The following is a 20,666-nucleotide window of genomic DNA, read 5'->3' as shown; positions in this document are numbered from 1 at the left end:
AAAATTCACATATTTATAATATATTAACAACAATTTCATAGTGCATGTATTATTATTATTATTATTATTATTTTTCAAAATACAAAAGCAAATTTTTAATAAAAACCATACGACTTAACACCAAACCATTGGAAAACAAATAACATTTTGATGAAATGTAGAAAATTTGATTTTTTCAAAAGCCTATAACCAAAATGGTCAATTTTAATTTTCTCTCTATACAATTTGTTCTAAGAAAACAAAAAGGCCTAATCTCCAATCCAGTCCAAAGTCCAAAACCCTAAATAGCCCACTATAAATTCACTTCTTCTACGTCTAGGGTTTCTCCCTAACCTTCGCTTCTGCTCAGCCTCTTGTATCATCCGAGAGGAGCTTCCAGTAGCAAAAGAAATGGCGGACTCATTGGTACTCCGCGGCACGATGAGGGCCCACACCGATTGGGTCACCGCAATCGCCACCCCAATCGACAACTCCGACATGATCGTCACCTCTTCTCGTGACAAATCAATCATCGTTTGGCGCCTCACTAAGGAAGACAAAACCTATGGTGTCGCACAGCGCCGTCTCACCGGCCACTCTCACTTTGTTCAGGACGTCGTTCTCTCCTCCGACGGCCAGTTTGCTCTCTCCGGTTCATGGGACGGAGAACTCCGTCTCTGGGATCTCAACGCCGGAACCACCGCACGCCGCTTCGTTGGCCACACCAAAGACGTCCTTTCCGTCGCATTCTCGATCGACAACCGTCAGATCGTGTCGGCGTCCCGTGACAAGTCGATCAAACTGTGGAACACACTCGGGGAATGCAAATACACAATCCAAGACGGAGACGCTCACAGTGATTGGGTAAGTTGTGTTCGTTTCAGCCCCAACACTTTGCAGCCAACAATTGTCTCAGCCTCATGGGACAAAACTGTGAAGATCTGGAATTTGACTAACTGTAAGCTCAGATCAACTTTGGCCGGACACGGTGGCTATGTGAACACCGTTGCAGTGTCGCCGGATGGTTCTCTGTGCGCTAGTGGTGGAAAAGATGGGATGATTTTGCTTTGGGATTTGGCTGAGGGCAAGAGACTTTACTCTCTAGATGCCAGTTCGATCATTCATGCTCTTTGCTTCAGCCCTAATAGGTACTGGCTGTGCGCTGCTACAGAGTCAAGCATTAAGATTTGGGATTTGGAGAGCAAGACCATTGTTGTAGACCTTAAGGTTGATCTCAAACAGGAGTCTGAAATGGCAGCTGAAGGCACCACTACTCAAACCAATGCAGGAAAAACCAAGGTCTTATTCTTTGTTTCCTTTCTATGCTATTTAATATTGCTTCCATCTGAAACTTATTGTTTAGGGTTGGGTTTCATCAACAAGATCCTTAGATTCTAAACTAGCAATTTTCAGATTCAATTAAAATAACCTCAAAGTATTCTGGTTGTGATACACTAATATAGTCCATTTGATTATGTATATTTCATTATTCACGAGCATAATTACCATTTTTATGACTAGAATCATATCATAAACTAATCTAGATTCTAAAATTTCATGTTATAATGATCATTTTGTGAAATGCACATACAAATTACCTTACTATTAACTTGTAATAATTATGAATTTCTTCATGATAAACTTTTCACATTTCAATTTTTCAATCAACTGTCAAATGTTTCTTCCGACGCTAAAATACAAACTACGTTATACTTTCAAGTGAAAAATGGACACTTGACTTTTATTTTCAATGTGACTTTTTACATATGAAGTTAAGATGCAATGATTATTATATCTTTATCTTACGTGTGATTTGTTGTATGAATGATTTTATAGGTTATTTACTGCACAAGCCTAAGTTGGAGTGCAGATGGAAGCACACTATTCAGTGGATATACAGATGGAGTAGTAAGAGTTTGGGGAATTGGACGTTATTAAAATGGAGTTTAATTTAATTTGCATGTTTTAAGGATATTATGTGATGTTGCTATAATAGGTACCCTTGAAAGTTATGATTTATGTTTCGACTTTATGTTTTGATTGGCTTATGGAAGTTTCAGTTTTGGAGACATATTTGTTTAGTTTTGTTATTTCCCTTATTTTACTAAGGAAAATATTTTGTTTGCTTAATTTTTCTAGTTCTATAATTATCCACTCTGATTTATCATCTCATCATGTTCATTAGCAATATAACGAAAGAGTTCATTGGATAACCCTTGATTCACCTTACTTTCAATTGCTATTGGTTTTTTAATATGTTAAAATTTCCCTTCATTTGAATGAACATTAAATTTCCTACCTCCGACTTTAATTATAAGAAAATGGATAATGATTTACATATGGTCATTGTGTTGATTTTTTTTTCCATATTTTTTCCCTTCAAGTTGTTAAACTGTACAAATTCAAATTCAGTCCTTATGACCGGTTATTCCAGGTTAGTCGGAAAAAATGACTTAATAAGTTAATATATTTTTTTATTTTGTATACATTTAATTCTAAATATTTTTGTATACAGTTAGTTCTTAATATATATTTTTTTTGTTTCGAAATAAGTCATTTTTGTTTTGTACTTGTTCAATATTTATAATATGAGACAATTATTGATGAAGTGTGTGAGGTTGTTGATGTTTATGTGTAACGTTTTATTTTCACAACAAAAACTTTTCATTATTAAATAAGACAAAAGTCCCTAATTATAAGTTTATTATTAAGAAAAAACGTTTATTCTAAAATGCATTTATCGAAAATCAGAGTAATATAAGAAATACGAAATCCTCAATACTATTGATGAATGTGTACAGTCATGCCTTCGGCTTCCCACAATCAATAACGATAGAACTTGAAAACATAAACAACTGGGTAAGCATAAAGTTTAGTGAGTTTTTCCCCAAAATACCCGATACAACCAACATATTATCATGCATAATGGGCCTACACTCATCATATTTGAATACCTTGGCCTATCAGTCATCGGACTGGAATGCCAAAATACAACATGTCCAATCAGTTATCAGACTGGAATACCCAGGGTTTGTCGGCATGCCGCCTTAACCCAACCGCTCTTCTCGAGCCTCCATGCCTACGGCTTACAACCGACCCGTACTAGGTATCTTGGTCTACAACATATAGCAAGATCATCTCAACCTATCCCACCACCATATGATTATCCCACGTAAGATGTCGCGAGAAAAACCTAAAGAAATCATTCATAAGTACTGAATGAGTAAAAAAAAACAAAAATGATTTATTTTGCAACAAAAAAAAAAAATATTAAAGACTAAATGTGTACAAAAATATTACGGATTAAATGTATACAAAGTGATAAATATATTACCCTATTAAGTCATTTTTACCGGCTAACTTGGAGTAGCCGGTCATAAAAACTAAATGTGTACAGTTTAACAAGTTGAAAAAATAAATATGAACAAAAAAAAATCAGTGAATAAATATGTACAAATCAAATAATATATTACCTTTCTAAATCATTATCCCTAAGAAAACTATTGTAATAAGCCCTCTCTAGTCATTAAGTGTTTTAATTCTTCTTAGAAGTTAACTAATTTAGTTTTAATCTTTCTCATATGTTATAAACTCCCTCGTATAGTTTTCAAATTTTAATTATATGTCACATTTTAAAAAATAACATTAGTTGATATTAACATTTTAATAAATAACAATAAAATAAAATGTCACGACAATGTTTTTTTAGTCTTTGGTGTTTGTACCTTTTTGAAGTTTTAATAATTATTTTTATATTATATAAATTTCTATAAAATTTATTCAAACTAATTTTTGTATATTAAATTAAACTAATTAAGTGATAAAAGTTATATATTTATTATTTAAATATATAAATAAAATATAATAGCAAAAAAGGACAAATAAACGAAATAAAGGCTGAAGTTTAGGGAACTCTTATGTCGATATTTCTAATTCCTTTTCCACCACTTTTTTCTTTTCCTTTACCATTTTCACCTGTGGGCCCATCTAGACCTGGTTTATCATTTTCGTTATTTCCCTTTTCACCTATGGGCCCAATTTCTCACCTCTGTGAGGCGTATTATCCGTCGAAAGTCCACTACATCCAGTCCATTAATGTTATTCAGTCCATTGATATTATATAGTGCTTCTTTAGAACGCTCAACCGATACTTCAGTTAGTTAGATTAGGTTTATTTGGAAATTCATTTATGTGATTCGGATTTAGATTATTACTTTTGCGTTGCCATGATAATCTTTAAGTGTTCAAAGAGGTCGTTAGTTGAGTTGCTATGTTGATAGTATGGAATGGAAGTAAGAGATGCATCCAAGTTTTGGTTCTTAGGATATGTTGTTAAACGAGACAAACTTTTTAAGTTATTTTTCAAAAATATTTATGTCTTTTATATAAGAGCAAAGACTGATAACTCAGTGTCCCACATTTTTTATGGTTGGAAAATTCTAATTATTTATCACATTAATTAATATATTTTATTTTGTTATGTCTTGTTTAATAAAACGATTCTTTAGGGTAGACGGTATCGTTGACGGACTCAACAAGATAGGTGACCGTACTGTCGTGGTAACGGATCCATCGCCAGAGAGGTACCGTCGATTCGTTTGTTGGTGGGTTACTCAACCTGTAACTGTGCTCTCTCCCTTGCTCTATCCAATACGCCTCTCTCTCTCTCTCTCTCTCTCTCTCACCATTGACCAATCAAAGTTATAAATATATATTTTTTTATTTTTTTACCTATATAAATATGCCTATCAACCAAAACAAAGCACACACAATTATATTATATCTCTAATTCCATTACACACATCTCGAATTTCATGTTATTAGTTCTCATAGCAAATCCAAACAGTTATGTCCAAATCCAAACAGTTATAGCCAAAGACATAACCACCAAAATAAAACACCAATTTACATATTTCATTATCTGCTCCAGAATCCCATAACCCATACTATCCACAATACTTAAACTGCCAATAACAATATACTCAATACGCGGTGCAACAAGACTACAACCAATTCCATCTTTCATAAGAAAATACCAGTTATTGTTAGGGGCAAGATCCTTGACTCATATTCAGGATCCTCAAATACTTCTGAAGCCTCAGGATCCTTAAACATATCCCGAGATCATGACTATTACCACTAATATTTCTAACACTTGTAACGACTAGATTTTCTTTATTGTCCTCACATGTGCAGAATGAGTCAACACAAGACCCATTCTCAACGGAGAGTCATCTCAACCAAGCAAAAGACCCGAAATACCAAGTCAAATAACGTTCATATGCTGATTCTGGAGGATCTCAAAATTATCAGATTTTTTGTTATTAGCATTAGACTATAAATAACACATGTTACTAGCACACTAGGGACACATTTGGATCATCCACGATACTTGTACTTACATTTACATATGAATCTCTGTATTCAACATTTTACATCAATAAAATTATCAAGGCAGATGATCATTATCACCTCCCACAGTTTTATGCCGGATATCCTATTAAGGATCAAGGTCTTTCCTTGTAACTCACTTGTGTCACTTTGTTTATCATTACTTACTTGATTTACCACGAACATCACGACCTCTCATACAATTTGGTTAGAATTTACTTAGTTGATTTTTGACCAAAACAATTTGGTGCCCACTGTGGGGCCGTGGTGTTCAAAACCTTTCGGAAAATCATGTCTACACAACCGACCATATCTTTCTCCTCTATTCCTCCCATTTCCTATAAAAACCTTCCTCCACCCCCAGAGGGAGCTCCTAAGAAAGCCTCTGAGACACCGAAGAAAAAACACCTCTCCGGTCACTACCCAAGGACTTCAGGATGCTCCTGTGCTGATTTTGAATAATGAATTCTTCGCTATAATGAAGAGACTAGAACGACAAGTAAATCAATAGCAGGAGGATAACAAAACAATACTCAAGGAAGTGGAGAGAATGAGGGAAGAAATCCACAAGCCTCAAGAAGCAGCACCCTTGATCTTGCAATCCAAGATCCTAAACTTTGATAACACGTGATCCTCAGCGAATCGCCGCGAGATAGGATCCTCAATATTGGCCTCTGTTCCTGCTTGGGTCGCAACTCAAAGAGAGCAAGACCATACGACCCAAGATCCCGACGAAATCTTCGTTACTCTCAATAACAAGGATCGTGGTAACTTCGTCGATAATAATATCTTTACTACTAACTATATGGACCTTGATACAGGTTTAAGCCCGATCATGGCTAACGAACTTCAACAATTAAGACAAATGATCTCAAGCGTTCTTGGAGTAGTTCAACCTATACCGGAAGTATCCCCCACAAGCCATAAGATATCGAGATTCGCTCCTGCAATTGCTGACACCGAGGTCCCAAAGCACTTCCAAACACCCAACATGAAGCCTTACGATGGGCCACAGATCCGGAGGAGCATGTCGCATAATATAGGGAAAGAATAAAGATCATCCTAATTCCCACACACTTGAAGGAAGCTTGCCTGTGTAAGGGTGTTGGTTCGAACCTCACAAGATCATCCTTAAAAAGGCTTCTTAATGTTCCTCCTTACTCTATTACTTCATTTGCTGTGACAACTTGAAATTTTCATTCGGTCAAACCCTAACAGTCAATCACTTCGATTTATAGGTCAATTACATTATTAATTATTTTTGGCAAATTTAAAGTTCGTTTGATTATTTTAATATTATTCTTTAAACGAACGGGTGAAAGAAAGTTCGGTCTCGGGTTTTGAAATTTAAAAACCGCAAACACCTCGTGTCTTAGAAGTTCACGACCAAACTTTTATGTTTGGGTCGAAAAATCATCCAAAAACGTAAACTCATGCCTTAAGCATGAGTTTACTCCCCAAAAACTAGTCATTTTGTGTTTACTCCCCATTTACCAAAAGAGTAAACTCCAAAAATCCTCTCAAGTATCATCCAAGTTTTGTTCAAATATCTTCAATCTAGTAAGTGTTTCTATCCCTTTCAAGTTAATATATCACTTAATCTAGTGATTGTACATCCTTTAATCCATCCATTTATGTGTTCTGACTAGTTTTTCCAAAACACCAAGAACACCAAGAACACACACTAGTGTTCTCGAACTTTAAGTTCATTTCATGCTTCGACAATGTAAGTACTTCTATCCTAGAGTCATTTAAATCTTGCTATACATGTTTATATCAAAGAAAAGGCCCAAGAACACCAATATGTCACACCCCAAAACCAAGAACGGCGAAAACGTTTTGGGGCGGAGGACGTCATGTAAAGTATCACAACATAGTAAAAGTAAACAAGCAAACAACATCATCCATTGCATTAAATATATAATTTTTAATACAAGCGTGTTCCGTACAATTATAGACACCAAAAATAATGTGAATCAAAATAATAAGATGAGTCTTGGATGAGCTCCATCTTCTCAAAAGCTGGCCTCGGTACCTGTCTACTGATGACTTGAGAATACAAGTTATTTTGAAAGAGTTTATCAGCATTAAGCTGGTGAGTTCATAAGTATTTAGTGTCAGTGTTTGTTATCAAAACGTTTGAACATGTCTCAAGTGTAAGTTTGTAAAATGTATGTAAATGTTTGTACGTGTTTGTAAAAGTTTGAATCTCTTAGAAAAACCTATATTTTCTATTAAAAGTAGCCTTCTACCAAGGCGTAACTGTTTTGTACGTTCGTTTGTTGTAAAAGTGTGTAATTTTCCCAAGGGTAACTATCATTATCAAAATATAGTTTGTACATAAATGTTTAAGTGAAATAATCACTAAATGTATATAAAGGATAAATTACTGTAGTACTGTAGTATTGTAATATAGGAACTACTGCTGTACTAACTACCTTAAACCGGATTTATATTAAGGTATCATGTGATAAATTGTACCATACTATCGACTGGATAAACAACGAAAAATGTAGGTCGTAAAAAGGAATGATGTTTGGCACCCGCAGTGGATCACAATTTGTCAAGAGACTCTGGCTACAACTCGGGCCATGACATTTAAGGCATGCTCCGATACAGTGGATCACAATTTGTCAATGTATATATGTATATGTAATGTATTGTTACATGTTCTAGTATCGTTGTATATGTTCTCTTTCTAGTATAGTTGTATATGTTCTTTCTCTAGTATAGTTGTATATGTTCTTCTTCTAGTATAGTTGTATATGTTCTTCTGCTAGTATAGTTGTATATGTTCTTCTGCTAGTATAGTTGTATATGCTCTCATAGTAATGTAATGTATATGTTCTTCTGCTACTATATGTATTTAACTTGTATTCCCCCCATAAAAGCATTTAAAACATTTAAAAGTATTTCAAAGGTTAATTAAAGGGGGTATGAACTCACTTGTGGTGAGTGGATTAAATTGAAGTGTCGGTTACGGTGCTAGGTGACAATTGAAGACTTGTACACACGCACGAGCCTAGTTATCATATAATGAACATATATATATAACTACTTAACCTTATTATAACTAATAAAATGAATTGGGACACTCTAGAACCTGAAAACACTTTGTATCAAGTGTTAAAGTTCACAAGGATTGCATCCGAGTGTTAGTAGGGCAAAACTAGGGTGTTTGGGGTCCAAGGGTAAACTCGTTGGGAGTTTACGGTTTAAATAACCTTTACCCTAGGAGTTTACGGCAGTAAACTCAAGGGTTTACGGTCTAAACTCCATTTCTTGCAACTATGGGTTGTTTGGAGGTTTAACAAATCCTTTGAAGCAATCTTGCTAAGTGGTTTAGCCTTTGGAATGGACTATGGCCACAAAACACCCTCCTTGAGGTGTTTACGGCCTAAGGGTATTTTCCCTTGGGTTTACTACCGTAAACCCTTATGGGAAGGGATATTGCCTTTGTTTCAAGTCCTTATCACAACTAGGTAAACATCTAAGTTAGTTTTTAGGGCTAAGAAAGGAAAATGGCTCATTTAAACACCTTTTTGGGTGTTTACAGTTTTGGAATATCCATAGACCGTAAACACCTACAATTTGTGGTGTTTGATGTTTTTCAAAGCCTAAAAACATCCATGGGAAGTTAAACTAAGTTAAGGTAAGTCTTAGACTTCAAACTAGGGCTAAACATGGGACTTAAGTCACTTTTGGGGGTCTTTATGGTGTTTACGGCCCAAGCATCACCTTGGACCATGAACACCTCAATCATGGTATTCTTGACCGATTTTCTTGGTGTTTATTTGATATACTAGATTACAAGCACTCAAGGATGGAAGTACTTACTATAATGATGCTTGATTTGAGCTAAAAGGCCAAGAACACTTAGTGTGTGTTCTTGGTGTTTTGGAAAATCTAAACAAAATACATAAATGAATGGATGAATAGATGCACAAACACTAGATTAAGTGTTTTACTAAGAAGAAATGGTTAGAAGACTTACAAGATTGAAGATTTGGAATTGTTTCTAGTTTGATACTTGAGAGTGTTTCTTGAGTTTACACTTTTGGGAGTTTACTCTTTTGGATAAATGGGGAGTAAACTCCTTTTGACTAGACTTAAGGAGTAAACTCATGGATAAGCATGAGTTTTTGGATTTTGGTATGATTTTTCGACTTAAACGAAATAGTTTGGCCGAGGGTTTCTAAGACGCGAGGTGTTTGCGGTTTTAAAAATTTAAAACCCGAGACGACGCTTTTTTTCACCCGTTCGTTTAAAAATAATATTAAAATAATCAAACGAACTTTATATTTATTAAAAATAAGAAATAATGATATTAATTCACGATAAGAAGTGGTTGACTTTTAAGGTTTGACCAAATGAAAATTTCAGGTTGTTACATCATCCCCCTGTTAAGGGAATTTCGTCCCGAAATTAAAGCCTAAATAAATAAAGTAGTTACACATAACTAAGCAAAAAGATGGGGGTATTTTAGTTTAATCTGATCCTCATGCTCCCAAGTGAATTCCGGTCCTCGCTTGGCGTTCCAGCGGACCTTTACAATCGGGATACGGCTTTGCTTCGTCTGCTTGACTTCTCGGTCCATGACCTCTACCGGTTCTTCCACGAAGTTGAGACTCTCGTTGATCTCGATCTCGTCGAGTGGGATTACGAGGGTCTTGTCAGACAAATTTTTTTTCAAGTTAGACACCTGGAATGTAGAATGTACGTTACGAAGTTCGTCGGGCAGGTTGAGTTTGTAAGCCACGGGGCCGATCCTTGCGAGGATCTCGAAGGGTCCTATATACCTCGTATTAAGCTTCCCTCACTTACCGAAGTGTATCAAGCCCTTCCAGGGTGAGACTTTGAGAAGGACTCGGTCTCCCACCTGGAATTCCAAAGGTTTCCTTCGCTTATCAGCGTAGCTCTTCTGTCGGTCTCTAGAGGCTTTCAATCGTTCACGAATTTGAACGATCTTCTCTGTCGTTTCCCGAATGATCTCCGGACATGTGAGAGTGCTTTCGGGAACTCGTCCCTTAGCTAACTGGGTATCACCCACCTCATCCAAGCACAGAGGGGATCTGCACCTTCGGCCATAGAGGGCCTCGAATGGAGCTGCCTTTATGCTCGTGTGATAACTGTTGTTGTAGGAAAATTCGACGAGGGGTAAATGGGTATCCCAAGATTTTCCAAAGTCAATCACACATGCGTGCAACATATCTTCTAAGGTCTGGATTGTTCTCTCACTTTGTCCGTCGGTCTGTGGATGGTAGGCTGTGCTCATGTTCAGCCTTGTTCCCAGGGAGTGTTGTAGCGATTGCCAGAATCTGGAGGTGAACCTACTATCTCTATCGGAGATAATGGATATAGGTACACCATGTAGTCGTACAATCTCCCTAATGTATGTTCTCGTAAGATTCTCCATCTTGTCAGTTTCTTTGATAGGCAGGAAGTGTGCAGACTTGGTCAATCTATCGACGATGACCCATATGGTATCAAGTCCACCCGTTGTCTTGGGCAACATGGTTATGAAATCCATAATGATCCGCTCCCACTTCCATTCTGGAATCTCGGGTTGTTGTAGTAAACCGGAGGGCTTCTGGTATTCAACCTTGACCTTTGCGCAAGTAAGGCATTTACTTATGAAGGTAGCAATCTCTGCTTTCATATTAGGCCACCGGTATAGCTTTTTAAGATCCAGATACATCTTATCCGAACCTGGGTGGACGGAATACTGAGTGTTGTGCGCCTCGGTCATGACCAATTCTCGGAAACCATCGTGTTTCGGGGTCCAGATCTGATCCATGAAATATAGGGCTCCGCCACCCTTGGCTTCTAAATTCTTATCCATTCCTCTGAGGGATTCACTCGCCATATGTTCAGGTTTCATAGCTTCTAGCTGGGCTGCCTAAATTTGTGTAGAGAAGTGTGAATGGATAGTCATTGTCAACGACTTGACTCTTCGACCAGAATATTCCTTCCGACTTAGGGCGTCCGCTACTACGTTGGCTTTACCCGGATGATAACGAATTTCGCATTCGTAGTCACTGAGTAGCTCGACCCACCGTCGTTGTCTCATGTTGAGCTCTTTCTGATCGAATATGTGTTGTAAACTCTTGTGGTCGGTAAAGATAGTACTTTTCGTTCCGTACAAGTAATGTCTCGAGATCTTCAGGGCAAACACAACTTCCCCTAGCTCAAGATCATGGGTCGTGTAGTTAACTTCGTGCGTTTTCAGCTGTCTCGAGGCGTAGGCGATGACCTTACCTCGCTACATCAGAACACACCCGAGCCCTTGATTCGATGCATCGCAATAGACTACGAAGTCTTCTATCCCTTTGGGGAGGGATAGTATTGGTGCGGTGCACAAGGATCAGTTGAGCGTTTGGAACGCTCTCTCCTGTTTCTCTTCCCAATCAAAGGCTACGCCCTTCTGGGTCAGGGTTGTAAGAGGTTTCGCAATTCAGGAGAAATTCTATATAAACCTGCGGTAGTAGCCAGCGAGACCTAGAAATTGACGAATTTCTGTAGGCGTCTTTGGTACTGACCAGTTCTCAATGGCCTTAATTTTGGATGGGTCCACATGGATTCCTTCTTCGCTTACCACGTGTCCTAAGAATTCGACTCTTCGGATCCAAAATTCACATTTAGAGAACTTCGTATAGAGTTTCTCCGTTCGTAAAGTTCCTAGAACTTGTTGCAGATGATCGCCATGCTGTTCCTTACTTCGGGAGTAGATCAGGATGTCATCAATGAATACTATGACGAACTGATCCAAGTAAGGTCGGCATACTCTATTCATCAGATCCATGAAAACTGCTGGCGCATTGGTCAATCCGAATGGCATCACCACAAACTCGTAGTGTCCATAACGAGTTCGGAAGGTTGTCTTCGGAACATCCTCCTCTAACACTCGTAACTGGTGATATCCGGATCTTAGATCAATTTTGGAAAAGTAGCTTGCTCCTTGCAGTTGGTCAAATAGATCGTCTATGCAAGGCAGAGGGTAACGATTCTTGACCATTAGTTTGTTGAGTTCTCTGTAGTCGATACACATACAGAATGATCCATCTTTCTTCTTAACGAATAAGACCGGTGCTCCCCAAGGCGAGAAACTTGGTTTTATAAAGCCCTTGCTGAGCAGTTCGTTAAGTTGACCAGATAGTTCCTGCATCTCTGCTGGTGCTAATCGATAGGGCGGCTTGACTACTGGGGTAGCTCCTGGAACTAAGTCGATTCTGAACTCGACCTGTCGTTGCGGGGGTAATCCTGGTAGCTCTTCTGGGAAAATGTCGGGGAAGTCGCCCACTATTGGAATGTTCTTTAGTTCTTTCTCTTCGAGGCTCGTATCGACGACGTGAGCAAGGAATGCATGGTATTCTTTACGTAGATACTTCTGTGCTTGAATACTTGATATAATACGAAGACTCGCACCGAGTTTGTCGCCGTAGACTATAAGAGTTTCGTTAGACGGGAGGTTTAGATGGACTGCATTCTCGAAGCACATGATGTCGGCACGATGAAGGCTTAACCAATCCATGCCTATGATAATGTCGAAGCTTTTTATTGAGACCGGCATAAGGTCGATTGGGAATGAATGGTTATCTAGAGTTAGGGTACAACCTAAGTATATGCTATTCGTACTTTCAGTTTTTCCATTTTCCATTTCTACTGTGAATTGTTCCTTAAGTGTGTGCGGTTGTTGCTTAAGCATGTGAGCAAATTTATGGTTCACGAAGCTTCGCTCCGCTCCACTATCGAATAGAATGCATGCATAGGAGTTATCGAGGAGGAACGTACCAGTCACCACTGTCGGGTCAGCAACTGCTTCCCCGTGGCCTATAGCTAGTACCCTTCCCGCTCCACCAGCATTCTTTGCTTTGGGGCAGTCCCTCTTATAGTGGCCTGCTTCGCCACATCCATAGCAGGTCGGGCTCGCGCCAGAGCCGGGGACTTGAGTGATCAGTCTTGCCGGAGGTCTACAGAAACGGACAGTGTGTCCTTTCTTGTCGCAGTTAGAACACTGCATTTCACGGAAGGGGCCGTTGTGGTGGAAGTTGCATTTGTTGCACTTAGGCAGACTTCCAGCATACTGCTTCACCAGAGCAGTAGCAACAGTAGGGGCTATTGCGGCATGCACAGCCACAACTTGTTGCTTTTTGGCAGCTCGCTGCCTCTTCTTCTCTTCCTAGAACTTCCGCTTAGTGTCAGCGGGTTTGGAGGGTTCCAGAATGGCTAGGGTGGTTGTTGTTGCAGGGGTTTTGACTCCATGGTCAATGAGTCGCTGTGCCAGTCGCTTGGCACTGTCGAAGGTAGCGGGGTTTGATGATAGGACATTCCCCTGATATGGAGGCACTAGCCCCCATATGTACCTTTCGATCTTCTTCCTTTCAGTGGGAATCATATTGGGGAAGAGGGCCACCAGTTCACTGAACCTGGCGGTATAAGCGACTACGTTGGTGCCCTTCATGGTCAGGCTCCAAAGCTCCTGCTCTAATTTCTGAATTTCGCCCCTCGGGCAGTACTCCTCAATCATGAGGTCTTTCATCGTTTCCCAACCCATGTCGTTGGCTCCAACGAGAGTTAGAGCTTTAACGTGGCCGTTCCACCACGTCAGGGCCTTTCCTTCAAAGGTGCATGCGGCATATTTGACTTTTCTCGCAATAGGGCATGAACAGATTTCGAAGACTGATTCAGTCTTCTCGAACCATTGCGAGAGGGCAATGACTCCGCCGGTCCCATGAAAGGATTTCAGCTTACAGTTGGTGAAATCCTTGTAGGAGCGCTCTCTCGAGCGCACAGGGGTTTCAACCGGAATTGATTCAACAGGGGTTCCACCTCTGCTGGCATCAGTAGAGTGATACTGAGCCATGGCAGTTGCCACCGCTGCGGCTACGGCAGCATTCAGGGCTGCAGTATCGATGACCGGAGGAGGTGGTGGAGGTGGTGCAGGGTTATTCTTGGTAGATTTGCGAGGAGGCATCTTTCAACTATAAGTTTATAAAGATAAACAAGTGGTAAGAATCAATCGTAGGTAGGGTGAGAGTGACACATGGACTAACTAACCATAGCCCAACAGTTGAATGAGTGTACGAATTGAGATCACAATAGGGAAGAATAGTAGGAAAACACAAGTGTACAGATTTTCCACAGATAGATAGCTGTCAATATTACTGGTATTACTGATGTAATAAGTTCAAGGAAAATCGACCTATCAGTAGGCCTTACATCATACCGTACGGAAAAAGTTTGACAGTTTCTAGGTTCCTAGTTAAAGTACTGAAAGTTAGGAATATTTTACAGACAAGTGTCACTTAGAGCACATATTCTAAAGGCTATTCCTTAATCAAAAGACAGAGATGTACTAGACATCTTTTAATGGCGATGGGAATTCCTCGGGCGAACTCTGAGGTCTGCCACTTGACGAACCACCTCTTGAAGGTGTCGCTCATGAGCCCTCTAATGGGCTCGAAGTTCCATGACTTCAGCTCGGGAGGCAGCCAGTTGTTGCTGTAGGGTTTCATTGGTTCTCCGGGTCCGTTCCATGTCTTCTTCAAGATGGCGGATGCGGACTATGTTGACACCAGAGTTGGCATCAATCTCCATGACCCGGTCGATGGCTGCTCGACCCTGCTCAACATTACGAGCTATTCTGCGGATAATGACGGGCAGAGCTCGGTCAGCAGAACCACCTTCGCTGACGTTGTAAAAGCTTTGGTATCCAAATTAAGGTAAGGGTTGACCTTGCTCGTCACTCCAACGATTCAAGTTGGTTGCCCACAAGGGTGTAGGACCTGGAAAAGCTGGTCGGGGGTTGTTGTTTGGGGCTTGACCTACTAGCGGTAGGTTGTTGACTTCAGGCTCGGAGTCAGATCCATCAGAAAAGCCTTCTGCGAGGTGATCATCCAAAGGGATTGGATATTCATCTTCCGACTCTTCTTCGATCCACCCTGCATTGCCTTCATTTGGAAAGTACAGGTCGTCGTGATGAAATCCAACCATTTTGATCTACGCGAGAAGAGAGGTATAAGAATGTAGTATATAAGTAGCTCGTAGTAGTACAAAATACTCCTATAGTATTTTAAGTTTAGGTTCTACTGATCTATTTGTGGTATTGTTGGTAAGTTTTCTTAGACTTGTTAACATATCACAATCATTCTAGGGCACGTGCTAATCACTCTTCGGACCAGCATAGTTGATCAGGCTATGCCATTCCCAGGACTGACCATACATCCCCGAGCTTACCTGTGATATTTAACAATCGTAATACTTTTGTTCTTGTCATTGTGACACTGATTTTAGTATGAATGCAGACTAGTATACTTTATTAATTATTTTAGTATTTAAAGTATAGACTCTTGGTTAGAGTGTTTTAATCCCTAATGGGTTTATAGTTTAGTATATCTTTTATGGGTTGATATACTTAATTCACTATAAACAATGCTCTGATACCAATCTGTCACACCCCAAAACCAAGAACGGCGGAAACGTTCTGGGGCGGAGGACGTCATGTAAAGTATCACAACATAGTAAAAGTAAACAAGCAAACAACATCATCCATTGCATTACATATATAATTTTTAATACAAGTGTGTTCCGTACAGTTATAGACACCAAAAATAATGTGAATCAAAATAAGAAGATGAGTCTCGGATGCGCTCCATCTTCTCAAAAGCTGGCCTCGGTACCTGTCTACTGATGACCTGAGAATACAAGTTATTTTGAAAGAGTTTATCAGCATTAAGCTGGTGAGTTCATAAGTATTTAGTGTCGGTGTTTGTTATCAAAACGTTTGAACATGTCTCAAGTGTAAGTTTGTAAAATGTATGTAAATGTTTGTACGTGTTTGTAAAAGTTTGAATCTCTCAGAAAAACCTATATTTTCTATTAAAAGTAGCCTTCTACCAAGGCGTAACTGTTTTGTACGTTCGTTTGTTGTAAAAGTGTGTAATTTTCCCAAGGGTAACTATCATTATCAAAATATAGTTTGTACATAAATGTTTAAGTGAAATAATCACTAAATGTATATAAAGGATAAATTACTGTAGTACTGTAGTATTGTAATATAGGAACTACTGCTGTACTAACTACCTTAAACCGGATTTATATTAAGGTATCATGTGATAAATTGTACCATACTATCGACTGGATAAACAACGAAAAATGTAGGTCGTAAAAAGAAATGACGTTTGGCACCCGCAGAACTGCAGGTCCGGCTGTAGCTAGCAGCAAGGTGTAGGATAGTCAATCCATTATAGATCTATACGCAAACTCACGCTCTCCCTCCAAGAGACTCTGGCTACAACTCGAGCCATGACATTTAAGGCATGCTCCGATACAGTGGATCACAATTTGTCAATGTATATATGTATATGTAATGTATTGTTACATGTTCTAGTATCGTTGTATATGTTCTCTTTCTAGTATAGTTGTATATGTACTTTCTCTAGTATAGTTGTATATGTTCTTCTTCTAGTATAGTTGTATATGTTCTTCTGCTAGTATAGTTGTATATGCTCTCATAGTAATGTAATGTATATGTTATCATAGTAATGTAATGTATATGTTATCATAGTAATGTAATGTATATGATCTCATAGTACTAAGTATTGACTCATGAATGAACTGACTCATTGATCTAGCAATAGTATAAGTGTAACCCTGTGTTACCCCGATGGTAACTTACTAATGATGTAACTGATACGTATGAATATGGAAGCACTTTTATGTCTATATATGCACATATGATATATAATTAATATTGAAACGACCCTCGGACGGCTACCCGACATCCTACCAGACCACATCCAAATCGAGAAAAAGGAAATAGGGCGGATGGCCTTCCTAAGCCCTTTAAACATTGCTTATATATCTATACATATATGGGCATGCAATTTATAAGAAGTATAACAAAGTTTAAATAAAAGTATTTGGTAAGAAAAGAGTTTGTAAAACATTTTGAAGTAAAAAGTTTGATAAACAGTTTGAACAGTGATAAAATCATTGGTTTTATATTAATCACATGTGATTGATGTAATAACTATATGTATTTAACTTGTATTCCCCCCATAAAAGCATTTAAAACATTTAAAAGTATTTCAAAGGTTAATTAAAGGGGGTATGAACTCACTTGTGGTGAGTGGATTGAATTGAAGTGTCGGTTACGGTGCTAGGTGACAATTGAAGACTTGTACACACGCACGAGCCTAGTTATCATATAATGAACATATATATATATATATATATATATATATATATATATATATATATATATATATATAACTACTTAACCTTATTATAACTAATAAAATGAATTGGGACACTCTAGAACCTGAAAACACTTTGTATCAAGTGTTAAAGTTCACAAGGATTGCATCCGAGTGTTAGTAGGGCAAAACTAGGGTGTTTGGGGTCCAAGGGTAAACTCGTTGGGAGTTTACGGTTTAAATAACCTTTACCCTAGGAGTTTACGGCAGTAAACTCAAGGGTTTACGGTCTAAACTCCATTTCTTGCAACTATGGGTTGTTTGGAGGTTTAACAAATCCTTTGAAGCAATCTTGCTAAGTGGTTTAGCCTTTGGAATGGACTAGGGCCACAAAACACCCTCCTTGAGGTGTTTACGGCCTAAGGGTATTTTCCCTTGGGTTTACTACCGTAAACCCTTATGGGAAGGGATATTGCCTTTGTTTCAAGTCCTTATCACAACTAGGTAAACATCTAAGTTAGTTTTTAGGGCTAAGAAAGGAAAATGGCTCATTTAAACACCTTTTTGGGTGTTTACAGTTTTGGAATATCCATAGACCGTAAACACCTACAATTTGTGGTGTTTGATGTTTTTCAAAGTCTAAAAACATCCATGGGAAGTTAAACTAAGTTAAGGTAAGTCTTAGACTTCAAATTAGGGCTAAACATGGGACTTAAGTCACTTTTGGGGGTCTTTATGGTGTTTACGGCCCAAGCATCACCTTGGACCATGAACACCTCAATCATGGTATTCTTGACCGATTTTCTTGGTGTTTATTTGATATACTAGATTACAAGCACTCAAGGATGGAAGTACTTACTATAATGATGCTTGATTTGAGCTAAAAGGCCAAGAACACTTAGTGTGTGTTCTTGGTGTTTTGGAAAATCTAAACAAAATACATAAATGAATGGATGAATAGATGCACAAACACTAGATTAAGTGTTTTACTAAGAAGAAATGGTTAGAAGACTTACAAGATTGAAGATTTGGAATTGTTTCTAGTTTGATACTTGAGAGTGTTTCTTGAGTTTACACTTTTGGGAGTTTACTCTTTTGGATAAATGGGGAGTACACTCCTTTTGACTAGACTTAGGGAGTAAACTCATGGATAAGCATGAGTTTTCAGATTTTGGTATGATTTTTCGACTCAAACGAAATAGTTTGGCCGAGGGTTTCTAAGACGCGAGGTGTTTGCGGTTTTAATAATTTAAAACCAGAGACGACGCTTTCTTTCACCCGTTAGTTTAAAAATAATATTAAAATAATCAAACGAACTTTATATTTCTTAAAAATAAGAAATAATGATATTAATTCACGATAAGAAGTGGTTGAATTTTAAGGTTTGACCAAATGAAAATTTCGGGTTATCACACAAGAACAAGGTGTTCATGGTTTTAGGAGGCTCCCAAAATAGTAAACACCAAAATTTAGTGCCTTAGGGTGCGTTAGTGTGTCTAGATGCTTCACCATGCCTTAGGGACTTGTCTAGATCCATCCTTGATGTGTATATCACGTAAAAGAACAAGAAAACATCCATTTATATGTGTTTACGGTTTAGGGATCTCCCAAAACCGTAAACACCCCAAAAAGTGTCTAGATGTCCCATAAAAGTCCCATGGTTTTTCCTTATGTCTAAATCTAACCTAGACTAGTGCGATGATTGAGCTAAGGACTTGAAAACCCCCAAATACCAAATTTATGGGTTTAAGGTAGTAAACTCATGAGTTTAAGGTAGTAAACTCATGAGTTTAAGGTAGTAAACTCATGGAGAAATGGTCCTTAGACCGTCAACACCATTTAGGAGTGTTTTGATGCCACACAACACTTCCTAAGGCTTAAACATGAAGTAGGAATGTTTGGAATAGCTTAGAAGACTTCAAAATATCAAATGGTCAAAAGGTTAGGAGTTTACGACCGTAAACTCAAGGAGTGTTGGTCTTTAAGGTAGTAAACTCATTTTAGGAGTGTTCCTTGAACCCCAAACACACTAGCCTTACCCTACAACACTTAGATGCACTCCTTAGCACTTATAACACTTATACAAAGTGTTTGTCATGTCCTAGAGTGTCTTGACTTGTTTATTAGTTGTTTAAAGAATAATTGTTTATATACATATGTCCTCATATGTAATTAGGATCTTTGTGCGTGTCTAAGTCTTCACTTGACACCAAGCACTTATCTGACACTTCCATCCGATCCACTCGCAACATGTGAGTTCATACCCCTTAATCAACCTTTTAAATGCTTTTAAATACTTTATGGGGGGGGGATACAAGTAGAATCATGCTACTTATTATATCAATCACATGTGATTAACAAGCAACATTCAAATGATTGGCTACTCATTAGCCATTTTACCAAACAGTTTCCTTCAAATGATGTTCATAAACATTTTATATGTTTAAAACTCCTTATTAAACTGTTCATTTTACACTGTATGTTTCATTTCAAACTCATTTACAATTGTGTTTCAAACAAATGTTTCTTTATACTTAAACTGTTTTATCAAACCCATGCTTTCAACCCGTTTTATAGATTGACATCAAGTCAATCTTTTCTTAGATAATAATTATGTTCAAAGGTTTTACAAAACTTATTTTATGCTTTTATATTATCAATTGCATGCCTATATATGTATAGTTATATAAGAAATGTTTAAAAGACTTAGGAAGGCTATCCACCCTATTTCCTTTTTGCGCTTGAGATGTGGTCTGGTGGGATATCGGGTATCCGACCGAAGGTTGTTTAAATATTAGTTATATATCATATGTACATATATAGTCATAAAGGTCCTTCCAGTTCATCCAATGCCCTTGGGTAGCAAGGGTATACATCCATGTTCATTCGTAACAGTTAAATTACTAGTAAGCTACCATATGGGTAGTTTAGGAAGATACTAGAATTATTACTAGAACGCGATATCATACAATGAGTCAGTTCATTCATGAGTCAATACTTGCTAGATAGAGAGAACACACATTACAGCTAGCACACGTAGAACATTACAGTACATTACTATACATGCTAGATAGAGAGAGAACACACATTACAGCTAGC

General features: G+C 38.1%; 1 protein-coding gene across 1 annotated transcript; it reads left to right on the top strand.

The window, feature by feature from the left end:
- Positions 1-318: 318 nt before the first annotated feature.
- On the top strand, positions 319-2,050 carry LOC145086221 (small ribosomal subunit protein RACK1). The gene is made up of 2 exons (XM_079023969.1): positions 319-1,278; positions 1,816-2,050. Exons 1-2 carry the CDS (start codon positions 391-393, stop codon positions 1,915-1,917), a joined length of 990 nt encoding a protein of 329 aa, XP_078880095.1. The 5' UTR covers positions 319-390; the 3' UTR covers positions 1,918-2,050.
- Positions 2,051-20,666: the final 18,616 nt, after the last annotated feature.

This window comes from Lactuca serriola, chromosome 2 (genome assembly GCF_051521515.1).
Source record: "Lactuca serriola cultivar US96UC23 chromosome 2, Lser_US96UC23_V15, whole genome shotgun sequence".
Classification (NCBI taxonomy): domain Eukaryota; kingdom Viridiplantae; phylum Streptophyta; class Magnoliopsida; order Asterales; family Asteraceae; genus Lactuca; species Lactuca serriola.
The sequence above is the reverse complement of the archived record's forward strand: the minus strand, read 5'-3'. Positions and strand labels throughout refer to the sequence as shown.

Coding starts and splice junctions, on each gene's coding strand:
- LOC145086221 (XM_079023969.1), top strand. CDS start 391: ATGGCGGACTCATTGGTACTCCGCGGCACGATGAGGGCCCACACCGAT. Junction 1,279..1,815: donor CCAATGCAGGAAAAACCAAG/GTCTTATTCTTT, acceptor ATGATTTTATAG/GTTATTTACTGCACAAGCCT.